The sequence below is a fragment of the Vigna unguiculata genome, chromosome 7 (genome assembly GCF_037176805.1).
Source record: "Vigna unguiculata cultivar grain cowpea cultivar isolate G323 ecotype 2 chromosome 7, ASM3717680v1, whole genome shotgun sequence".
In the NCBI taxonomy this organism is placed as follows: Eukaryota; Viridiplantae; Streptophyta; class Magnoliopsida; order Fabales; family Fabaceae; genus Vigna; species Vigna unguiculata.
In genome coordinates, this window is record NC_140798.1 from 13,815,231 (window position 1) to 13,827,882 (window position 12,652).

At 37.9% G+C, this 12,652-nt stretch overlaps 1 protein-coding gene across 1 annotated transcript; it reads left to right on the forward strand.

Annotated features, from left to right (window-relative positions):
• Positions 1-954: 954 nt before the first annotated feature.
• On the forward strand, positions 955-1,458 carry LOC114191185 (S-protein homolog 1-like). The gene has a single exon (XM_028080366.1). The coding sequence runs from the start codon at positions 955-957 to the stop codon at positions 1,456-1,458; it is 504 nt and encodes a 167-aa protein (XP_027936167.1).
• The last annotated feature ends 11,194 nt before the right edge of the window (positions 1,459-12,652 follow it).

Sequence of the window (12,652 nt, forward strand, 5' to 3'; positions counted from 1 at the left end):
GGTAGTGGTGATTCTGGTGTATAGACTTTTGTTCCTATAGAGTTTCTTAGTATTTCTTTTTTTAGGAACCTTCTGTTAGTTTTAGATAATTTTGTATAACTTTTATATTCGGTTCATCTTAATTTTTGGGATAATTGTAATATGACTTTATACATTATTATCTTATTTTATGCTCATATCATATATGCTATATTTTGTTTAATGATTTATGACTGTAAAATGGGATGCTACACCTATGTTGAGCCATCACGTGATATTAGTTTTATTAAAAAATAAAATATATATTTTTAAATTTAAACCAAATTTTTATTTAAACTAATTTCATTATTATATATAACAATTTGAATTTTAAGATATGTATATATTTTTAATCAATTAATGTTATTTTTAATTATTTTAATTATTTTAATTTTTAGTTATTTTTTTGAAATATATATTTATTTGGTGCAATTGATGAAACAAAAAGACTCGTTCAATATATTTATAGATATTTGGACCAACTCAACATATTAAACTTACTTCGACCACTCTATTTTCACATGGTAATAGATCAATACCATGATTTGATTCCTTGGATTTAAAAGTAAAACCAACTGCTGAAAATTATAATAAAGTCAAATACACAAAGTGTAATCAACACCTAAAACTTTACATATTTTATCCTAATTTTCAGAACTACCTTGTAATTACTATTTTCCATATGTAAGCTAATAATTAATTACTTATGGTAAATATACATTAATGCATTAAAATATCAAGCCACACCAAACTTTTCCTATCTAATTAAACGGCAGCATGCTGTATCTTCCTTTCTGATAAACCAGCATGGCACTTCATAAATGCTACAAAACCATGCTCATGGATTCAATCTTTGCATAGAATGTGAAAATTTTACAACTTTATGTATATATATACTACAAAGCGATCAACATCTCGTAACAAAAAGCAACAAAAATGGAAAAGAAGAGAAATTCAGGTATGTTAGCAAAAAGTGCTTATGTTTTGGGTATAGGGTTGGTTTTGGTTTTGGTTTTGGGTTCACCAACCCTTTCAAATGCCTCAAGTGTTTTCCCTGGATTCATAAAGTGGCATGTGTACGTTATGAATGAGTTGAAGAATAAGGAAAGTTTAATGGTTCATTGCCAATCCAAAGATGATGATTTGGGTAGCCATAAACTTTTTGAAGGTGGGAATTTCACTTGGAGTTTTAGGGCAGATTTCTCACACTCCACTCTATTCTGGTGCCATGTGAAAAGGGACAATGACGACGACAACAACAATAGTTGTGACAGTGGTGCCTCATTTGATGTGTTTTGGTACGATGAACGTCTTTTTCGGAAGTGTCATTGGAAGAATTGCCTTTGGAGAGTTAGGGATGATGGTATTTACCTAACAGCTTTATACGAAACTCAAACTGAGGAGTTCTACTATCACTGGGGTGCTACTAGACATGGCTGATTTCTTCTTTTCTTTCTTTCTTTTCAACAAATCTATGGTTTTTATATATTTGTTTAAGCACCACTCCAACAAGCATCAATATGCATTATGTCATTGTTATAATACTTGAAAAAAAAAATTACAGTTAGTCTTTTTTTTCTTTGATGATATCTAACCCTAGGTTTTACTTGTTTGTTTGTTTGTTTATTTTCTTCTTTATTATTAAATGGGGTGGAAAACAAAGAGAACCACATAATCCTTTAAGAGTTTCAATTGGTAGAAAAATTGTGACTTTCCCCCCCCAACAACTTCTTTATTTTTTAATCTTACTACCACATATAACTTCTATCAAAGTATATATATATATATATATATATATATATATATATATATATATATATATATATATATATATATATATATATATATATATATATATATATATATATATATCAAGCAATAGTTATTTCTAATTATATAAATAAACCTCTTAGCTGTATTCATCATTTTATATAAAGTATATGATTAAGTTTACTAATTTATTATTAAATATCCTTATTCTTTTATTGCAACCGTAAATACAAAAATTAATAAAGAAATTAAGTGTTACTGTATTAATAACACAAGAAATGTAGAGATGTAAACGTTTATTATAAAAATATTGGAATGTAAACGTTACTAAGTCATGAGATAAACTATAATTTTAATTTGATTTAAATATGTTTTGTTCTTTCGGTATGACACAATTTTTTTTATTGCTTCAAAACTAATGTAGAATTAATCATCAGAAAATGTAATTTTATTTTTCTGTTGTTCTTTTAAAAGATATGCAGAAATTAATTCTTAAAAGAATGTATTTTTGGATTTTAATGAGCATTCTTCTTATCATCATGCACCGGATCATAATGTTAAGACTTAAATTTCATAATTCTTTTATTAAGATATATTAACTTGACATATACAAATAAGACCCACCGAAAGACTTGGCAGAGAGCAACCGACCGGTGAAAGCAGGATCTGGGTGAGTGGCAGAGGATGTGCGAACACAATATTTATTGTTTCGATGGTCGCGATTGCTAAAGTCGTGGCTAAATTGCATTCTCATATTTGAGAGGGGTGCTCGAAAGGACATTGTGGCCTTGGAAAGGGTTAGTGTCGTTGACTGTGTATGCCATGGTCAAGAAGGGGATACCGAGAAGTTTTTCTATATGTACATGTGCCACTTTTCGCAACTGTACATAAGGTTACCTTTTGAAGACTTTACTATGGGGGTGCTGCGATTGCTAAATGTCGCTCCTACTCAACTGCATCCGAATAGTTAGGCATATCTACAGGCGTTCCGGGTGTTGTGTAGAGCTTTGTATTTACTGCCATCTCCGCACTCTTTTCTCTATTTCTTTGATACTCGACCGAAGAGTCCAACAACATGCCTATCACTTATAAGTCGGCCGGGTGTAAATAGGCTGGACGCGTTTACCCAGTCCTTTAAACACATTAAAGATGGCTTTTTCAAGGTGGTGGTGAAGGAGTCAGGCGTTCGTATTCTTATACTAATGACGGGATAATCCTCCCTTTCAAGCTGGACCGACAATCCTTGGCGATATAAGGATATGAAGAGGGAGGAGTTGTCGGTGGCAGATAGGGAGGTGGTGGATAATCTAATGAAGTTTAATGATAAGATGCCCACTAAGGGTTTAATTAGGGTTTATAATTCAATTCATCCAATTGTTGATATAAAAGGTATTTTTTTTTTTGTATTTTTAAGTGTTATATTGTATTTGAGTTAACTGATCGACATTCATTGTTGTTGTAGGTCATATGACACAGATTGGGAAGAAGAATTTGAATCTTTTTCAAGCTCTCATGATGAAGGATTGACCCCAACCAAGGATGAAGGCACATGCTTAAGAAGACTAAGCATCACTAGTGCAGAATTGCGATTTTACCTCGCCTTATAGGCCTCGGTTGACCAGCAACCGAAGCACATAACGGTGCGGTGACAATTTTGAAATTAAAGGCAACTTATAGGCCTCGGTTCAGCAAAAAACCGGTGTCAAACGCTGCTATAGGCCTCGGTTCTGAAGAAACCGGTGCCAAACGCTGTAATAGGCCTCGGTTAAGGAGGCCCGAAGCCAAAAAGATTGCCAAAAATTTCAAAAATGCCATTGACGTTGGGACCTATAGGCTTCGGTTGGGGAAAAGCCGGTGACAAAACCGGTTATAGGCCTCGGTTCTAAGTGGAACCGAGGCCATATTGTTTAATTAGGGCTCAAAAACAGAACCCCTTCTTCCTCGCGCGCGCAGCTGCCATTTCTCTCTGCAAATTCGTGCTGCCACTACCACCGCCTCTCGTGCTGCCGCTGCCACTGCCGCTGTTGCGCTGCCGTCGTCGCTGTTTCTTCTTCTCTCCGCGACTTCCGGCGAGCCCACCACTCGAGACCACCACGCGATCCTCCTGCCACCGCCGTCTCGTCTCGCATCCAGCCACCGCCGTCTCGTCTCGCGTCCAGCCACCACCATGCGAGACCACCACGCGACTTGGACCACCATTTATGGAACTGCCAGCTGGCAAGTTCTCTGGCTTCGAAATCGCAAGGTTCTTAAACGAAACCGGTTGTAGCAGCTTCTGATTCCCAAACCCATTCAGCGCAACGCTGCTCTCACCTTTCTGGCTGTCCCCACCGAACATCATTGTCGCCATGCGCTGCTGCTGCAGCTTCAGGTGCAAGTCCTGGTTGATGTTGCTGAGCGACTCAATTGAAGAGGCAAGGCTGCCGCGAACGTTCATGGCTTCCATGGTCTGCAGGGTTTGCATTGCACTGTTCAAAGGATCAGAGAGTGAGGCCCTCTCTGACCTACGTAGAGCCCAGAGGTCAGGGTTGGGCGGAACAAGACCCAAGAGAGGGTTTGAAACAGCAGCAGCAGCAGGGGGGTCAAGCTGGAAGGCAGACAAAGCAGAAAGGGAAGTGGTGGAAAAAAAAGAAGCCCATATGGCCTCGAGTGCATCCTAAACCGAGGCCAAAAGGGTATCGAAAAAAGCCCTTATGGCCTCGGGTGTACCCAAAACCGAGGCAGAAGGGGACTCTATGGCTTCGGTTCTTAACCGAGGCAAAAAGCTATGACCTTTTGGCCTCGCCCCAATATGCTTCGGTTCCCGAACCGGTGCAGAATATTAAAAACAACCGCTGCCAAAGGCCCTTTCTGCACTGGTGCATGTTTAGAAAGGAAGTTCACTAATCCTTCATTCCTTTCATTTGTGTTTGTTATTTTTGATTCCCTAAGTTGACTTAGTTGAATAAACTTTAGTTGACTTGTTGACCTTTGACTAGGTTTGACTTGTTGACTATAGTTGACTTGACTTAAGCTAACATGCTAATCTATGTTTATTTGCTTTGTAGGTTAATTAGGAGTAAGAAAGCAATGGTAGGTGGCGCATGATGATTGGGGAGCATAAATGATGTGGATGAGAGATTAAAGCAAAGGCATAAAGCATAAAGTAAAAGGCATAAAACAAGTGTACCTATGTACCTTTGGTCTCCTTTGTTTTTAGCACACTTTGGCCACATTTTGGAGACATATGAGACACATTCTTTGTCTCCTTTTGTGCTAGAACGAAATTAGCCTTGCACACACCATAGTTGGCTATTTTGTCTCTCATTTTTGTAACCTTATTTGACCTAGTTTCTAGAAGCTAAGGTTAGGTTTTTGTAGAGACATCCTTAGGTATCTTTTATTTGCTTAGAGGCCCCTAAACTCTTCTATATAAGGGGTGCTTCTAGACATGTAAAAGGGTTGAATATTTTGAAGTAAAAACACTCTTGTGTCTCAACCATTTGTGAGAGTTTCCTCCCTTGGGAGTGAATACTTTTAAGCCTTGTCTTGCATAGCAAGTGGCGGCACACATCCACTCATCTTCAAGGTTGCCATGGCTTCTAGCCTAGCCTTGTAGTGGCGTGCTTCTCACATTTTTACCATTTCTTTCCTTTCCATTTTATGTTTTCTTCTTCCTTTAATTGTTCTTTGTTTTCTATGGTTTATTTGCTTTCCATTTCCTTTTTGTTTTGAATCAATCCATCATCTTCTTCTCTTGAGCTTTGTGAAAGGAACCTTCACATCTAGATAACTTGCTATCTTAATGTCCAGTGGGGATTTCGCTTAGCTTTCTTAATCAAGTCACACCATATTCAATAATCTTAAAAAGGAACAAGATAATCCTTCATCATTTGGTATCTAGAGCCTAGGTTATCTTGAATATGGTGTTTTTCATGTGCTAACATTGTCTTGTTGTAGCTATCTTTGTATGGTTTGAATCCACTTCCATTACACACAAAAAATAGTGCAGGCAGAAACTGTTGACGATTTTAAAAGATTAAACTGCACCTGCTCAGTGATCCAAAAATTACTTTCTTGATGTCAAAAGAAAGCTCTGTTAGTCTAGTTTCTAACAAAAAAAGAACCAATGCATTTGGAGTTTTGTGGAGAGAGTTATGATTGAAATAGTGAGCAAAGGTCAGAGCTGCCGAGATCACCGCGAATCAACGTTTTTCAGGTTATGTTGGGCAGTTTTGGCTACTGTTTTTGTTACTCTTCTTACTCCTAAATGTGGTTGGATAACATGTCTTTGGATGCTTAGTCTTTGAGCCTCAAATCCATGAGTTTAAATGCATGATAGTTACATGTTTGTGTCTTTGTGTATGTCATGTTGAGTCTTTAAATGTGTCTAACTTTTGCTTGAGTCATATGTCATATGCTTCTTTGAGTTTTCTTATTCTTGTTTCTAAGTATTTGAGCTATTGCATGAGATCTATGCCTTTTGTTGTAGCATGCTCCTTGAAATTGATTTTGACCTAATTTTTAAGGAACTAAGTGTTCAAGACACCCTAAAATATCCTTCTCATCATCTTAAGTACCTAGTTTTGAAAAGAAAAATTATTTTCATGACCAAAAACAGTTTGGCCAAGAGCTAATGTGTTGCTTGGTGAATTCATTTGGCCATTTTTACTAGGTGTTATGCTACCAAATTTTATACTTGGATTTTGGGTGATATTGACAAATTAGTTCCATGCTTTAACTTGGTTATGATCTTTCTTGGTGTATGCATAATTTGAGGTACAATCTTGGCTTGTTCAAATGCTTTCCATAGAGTCTTTAAAAGTGTTTTTCATTGCTTTAGTCTTGTTCAAGTTTTGTCTTTAAAACAAAATTTCCTTAGAAGTTAAACTTTCTTGTTTTTGTGCTTTTCTTGCTTGTCACTAGGTGTTCTTTGTTTTGTCTTAGTAATTTTCTTTTCTTGAAACTCTTGGAATGTTGTGGCCGAATCACTTGTATTGCATTTGAAAGGTTTTGAACAAGTTTTGAAAAGTGTTTGCTTCACTCCTTTGGTGGATTTTGAGTGCTAGCCTTGCCTTGTTACTTTGGGAGAGTGATCTAAACACTTGGGTTACATTTTGGGTTGGATTTGGTCTCGGTTTTCATGTTGTCTAACCTCTAATCCATTTATTTTGTCTCCGATTTGAGTGTTTTTGTTGTAGGAATCATGGCAAGTTCATCAAATGCACCTACACCAAACAAAAAAATACATTGATGAGATTGCTTCGGGATTTGGAGTTGTGTAGGAAGGAGGCCTTTGAACAATTGAGAAAAGACAAGCAGCAAAGTGACCTAAGAATCCAAGAGCACATTCAAAGGCTTGAAGCTAGGGAGAAAGAAAGAGAGCCTAGGAAAAGAAGGCATTCTAGGCGCAACTCATCACAAGAGAAGCAAACTCTAAAGATTCCTAAGTTCTATGGTGGAAGTGATCCCAAAATCTTCCTTGATTGGGAAGCTAAAGTTGATCAAATTTTCAATGAAAATCATGTAAAGGATCAAGCACAAGTTAATCTAGTAGTTTTAGGATTTTTGGAGTATGCCAATACTTGGTGGCATAAAGTTTGTAAGAATTATGACCAAGGGCCACCCGCGACTTCTTGGAAGGACATTAAATCTCTTATGCGCGCTAGATTTGTTCCTCCCTCCTATTGGAAGGAACTTCTTTTGAAGCTCCAAAGGCTTCACCAAGGTTCTATGAGTGTGAGTGAGTACTTTAAAGAATTAGAGTCTCAAATGCGTAGGGTTGAAATAAAAGAAACTAACAAAGAGAAAATAAAAAGATTTGTGAGTGGTCTTAGGAGAGACATACAAGACCAAGTAGAGTTGTATGAGTACTCCACTCTTGAAAATGTTTTCACACTTGCCCTTGGGATTGAAATTCAATTGAAAAGAAAAAGAAGGGCAAGGAAGAGTTACTCACCCAACCACTACTTTAGTCACTCATGGAAGGGAAAGGATAAAAAGAAACATGATAAGTTCCCTTCTAACTCTCATCAAGAACCACCAAGTAAAAGTAAGTCACCAAGTGATCACATTCACCATTCCACTTCTCAAAGATCAAGTTCCATTAAATGTTTTAAATGTTTGGGTTATAATCACATTGCTTTAAATTGTCCAACCAAAAGGACCATGATCTTAAAGAAGATTAATGAAGTTGAAAGTGAACACTCATCTCCCCATTCTCTTTCAAAAGAATCTTCTTCCTCTAGTAAAACTAAAATTTTTTAGAAAGACCCTATGTTATTAAGGCGCATGATAGGTCAAGATCAAAGTGAGCTTGAGCCAACTCAAAGAGAAAACATTTTTCAATCTAGATGCAAAATTAACAAATGGGTTTGCTCTCTAATTATTGATGGAGGAAGTAGTACCAATGTAGCTAGCACAAGGTTGGTGGAAAAGCTTTGCTTAGAGACCATTCCTCATGCTAAGCCCTACAAGCTTGCTTGGATAAGTAAAGAGGGAGAAATAGATGTCAATAAACAAGTCCTAATTAACTTCTCTATAGGAAGCTACAAAGATGAGGTGCTATGTGATGTTGTTCCCATGGAAGTCACACATATCTTACTAGGTAGGCCATGGCAATTTGATAAACAAACTTTACATGATGGCCATACCAACCAATACATTTTCTTCATAAATGGGAAAAAGACCACTTTATTACCTCTATCACCTTAAGAAGTTAATAAGGATAGAAATATAATAAGAAAAGATAAAGAAGAAAAAGAAAAGGGACAAGCTTTCACCAAGGTGTTACTTGCCTACAAAAAAATTCTTCCAAAGCAAGAGAGGAAGAATAGTCTTGAAAATAAAGATGGCCTAACCAAAGCTAGGGGTAATACCCTTAGAAAGGATGGAATAAGAGCTCATAAAAGGGAAGCGCAAATCCTCCCCCAAATCCAGTCAAGCTCCATCTACAAAGGCTTAAAGAATTTGTGGTCAAATTCTCTCCAAGAAGGGGAGGATGATGAAGGATTGACCCCAACCAAGGATGAAGGCACATGCTTAAGAAGACTAAGCATGTTTAAAAAGGAAGTTCACTAATCCTTCATCCCTTTCATTTGTGTTTGTTATTTTTGATTCCCTAAGTTGACTTAGTTGAATCAACTTTAGTTGACTTGTTGACCTTTGACTAGGTTTGACTTGTTGACTATAGTTGACTTGACTTAAGCCAACATGCTAATCTATGTTTATTTGCTTTGTAGGTTAATTAGGAGTAAGAAAGCAATGGTAGGTGGCGCATGATGATTGGGGAGCATAAATAATGTGGATGAGAGAGTAAAGCAAAGGCATAAAGCATAAAGTAAAAGGCATAAAACAAGTATACCTATGTACCTTTGGTCTCCTTTGTTTTTAGCACACTTTGGCCACATTTTGGAGACATATGAGACACATTCTTTGTCTCCTTTTGTGCTAGAACGAAATTAGCCTTGCACACACCACAGTTGGCTCTTTTGTCTCTCATTTTTGTAACCTTATTTGACCTAGTTTCTAGAAGCTAAGGTTAGGTTTTTGTAGAGACATCCTTAGGTATCTTTTATTTGCTTAAAGGCCCCTAAACTCTTCTATATAAGGGGTGCTTCTAGACATGTAAAAGGGTTGAATATTTTGAAGTAAAAACACTCTTGTGTCTCAACCATTTGTGAGAGTTTCCTCCCTTGGGAGTGAATACTTTTAAGCCTTATCTTGCATAGCAAGTGGCGGCACACATCCACTCATCTTCAAGGTTGTCATGGCTTCTAGCCTAGCCTTGTAGTGGTGTGCTTCTCACATTTTTACCATTTCTTTCCTTTCCATTTTATGTTTTCTTCTTCCTTTAATTGTTCTTTGTTTTCTATGGTTTATTTGCTTTCCATTTCCTTTTTGTTTTGAATCAATCCATCATCTTCTTCTTTTGAGCTTTGTGAAAGGAACCTTCACATCTAGATAGCTTGCTATCTTAATGTCCAGTGGGGATTTCGCTTAGCTTTCTTAATCAAGTCACACCATATTCAATAATCTTAAAAAGGAACAAGATAATCCTTCATCATCTCCGCAAGGAGAAGGCGGCAAAGGCCAAGGCTGCCGGGAGCACTGAAGTTCTTAACTTGCAAGAACCTCTCATGGAAGTCCATGTGCACGGGGGTTCTAAGAGGAAAGTGGAGTTGTCTGCCAAGACTGGTAGGAGTAAGGATGTGAAGAAAGTTAGGGCCGCCTTGTTGGGGCCAGGATCTTCATCCGGTGCGAAGGGACCCAAGGCTGGACTCATCGAGTTACTAGACACTGTTGTTCATCACGATATTGAGATTAACTTGTCTGAAACTCTGGTTAACTCGATTGACAACATGGAACCGAATGCATTAGTGAAGGCTATGGTGGAGTTTTGTAGCAAGGCATTGATCTTGGGACGCAGAGTGGGATCTCTGTACCAGAGAGAATTGAAGGAGGGTAGTCGGTCTAGAGTGGAGGAATTGACGGAGGAGCTAGAGGTTCAAGCTGACAAACATGCTGAGGAAAAATCTGCTTGGAAGAAGGCAAGGGAGGAGTGGTTGGAGGAGAAAAAGAGGTTAGGGACGTGGAAAGTGCGATGCCTGGATTTAGAGAACAAATTGAAAGGGAGGATAGCGGAGCTTGAGGAGCAATTAAGGAGAAAAATGGTGGACTGGAGTTGGAGTTGGAGGACCTTAAAGGTTGTATTATTCAAGAACATATCAATGGCTTTCAAAAGTGTCTACGACAAACGACCTTTTACAAGGATATTAACGTGTCTGATGCTAGATTCGATGTCAACAAAGATGTTGTTGATGGTGAGCTTGTAAGTGAGGCGGGAAGCAGTCTTGAAGAAGAGGCAGATAAGATGGGGAAGGGGTCGGATGCAAATATTGATGATGTCATGGTCGTGGAGGATGCTGATGAAGGAACAACTTAGGACATAGTGTTTTATGTTTCCAATTTGATTTGAAGCCTAAGTTTGTAATAATTTGTACATTGTTTTACTTTCTTGTTCCTATGTTTATAATTCGTACACTGTTTTACTTTGTTGTTAATATAGTTAATGTTCGTGGTATGCTTGTTGTTTGCTTGATACCGATAGTTTATATTGTAGGAACACGTTTACTTGAATGATAATGGTATGAATATGATGTAATGTACATGTTATTTACTGTTTAGATCGCTTAATCCGATAAGTGGCATTGGCGTTTGTGAAAAATATGTTGAGTTTGCGCATGAATCGTTATAATAGTTGTAGAATTCATTCTAGGCCACTTACTTGTGGTAAGGGTAGGGAATTTAAACAATTAAAATCAGATAAAAGGTGTTCGACCTAGGCCGCTTACTTGTGGTAAGGGTGGGGAACTTAAACAATTAAAATAAGATAAAGGGTGTTCGACCCAGGCCGCTTACTTTTGGTAAGGGTAGGGAACTTAAATAATTAAAATCAGATAAAGGGTGTTCGACCTAGGCCACTTACTTGTGGTAAGGGTGGGGAACTTAAACAATTAAAATAAGATAAAGGGTGTTTGACCCAAGCCGCTTACTTGTGGTAAGGGTGGGGAACTTAAACAATTAAAATAAGATAAAGGGTGTTCGACCCAGGCCGCTTACTTATGGTAAGGGTGGGGAATTTAAACAATTTAAATCGGATTAAGGGTGTTCGACCCAGGCCGATTACCTGTGATAAGGGTGGGGAACTTAAACAATTAAAATCAGATAAAGGGTATTCGACACAGGCCGTTTACTTGTGGTCAGGGTGGGGAACTTAAACAATTAAAATCAGATAAAGGGTGTTCGACCCAGGCCGCTTACTTGTGGTAAGGGTGGAGAACTTTAACAGTTAAAATAAGATGAAGGATGAGCATATGGTAAAGAACCCTCTGTTTTATTCATGGATTTTGGGGTGCCTCATTAAAAGCTCCCTGGCCAAAACCCTCCTTAGGGAAAAATGCTAGGTGAGGAAAAAAGAGTACACCCAGGGTTACAAGTGTTCGTTACAACAGTTTAACTAAAATAGAATTTTAGATGAGATACATTCCACGTGTTCAGTATCTCTTCTCTTGAAAGTTGTTCAAGCTTATAGGCGCTTTCTCCTGCATCATCACGTATTCGGTATGGTCCATCCCAATTGGCGAATAATTTGCCATCATTCTTTCTTGCATTGGTGGCCATTCTCCATACTAGATCTCCTTTTACAAACGATTATGGGCATAGGTTTGCGTTATATCTCCCGTTTAATCGCCATGTTACGAATTTGTGCTTTGTCTCTTAATTCAGGCAATAGGTCGAGGTGGGTACACATATTCTACTGGTTCTGATGTGACTCGTATACTTGGCGGTGCAAAGAAGGTTCACCAATTTCAATCGGTTCATTGTTTTCATGCGCGTATACTAAGCTGAAGGGGAATTCGTTTGTAGCGAACTAGGGGGTGCATCTGTAGGCCCAAAGTACTTCCAACAAATCTTCCGGCCATCAGCCCTTGGCGTCGTCCAAGCGTTTTTGCAATTCTACTAGTATGACTTTGTTGACAGCTTCAGCTTGGCCATTGGTCTGCGGATGCTCTATAGAGTTGGTGATGTGTTTGATTCTGAGGCCAGTGTAAAATTTAGCGAGCTCTTTGTCTATGAATTGTCAACCATTGTCAGTTATGATGGTGTGTGGCACGCCATAGCGACATATAATATCTTTCTAGACGAACTACTAGACCTGTTGGGTTGTGATAGTGGCTAATGGTTTAGCTTCTATCCATTTGGTAAAGTAATCAATGCCTACTATGAGGAGAGTATGGAATAAATTTGTTCTTGCTTTTTATGGATGAGGTTACCATGCTTCTAACATGGTATTCATTTTTTGATAAAGGTGTGACAGTCCACC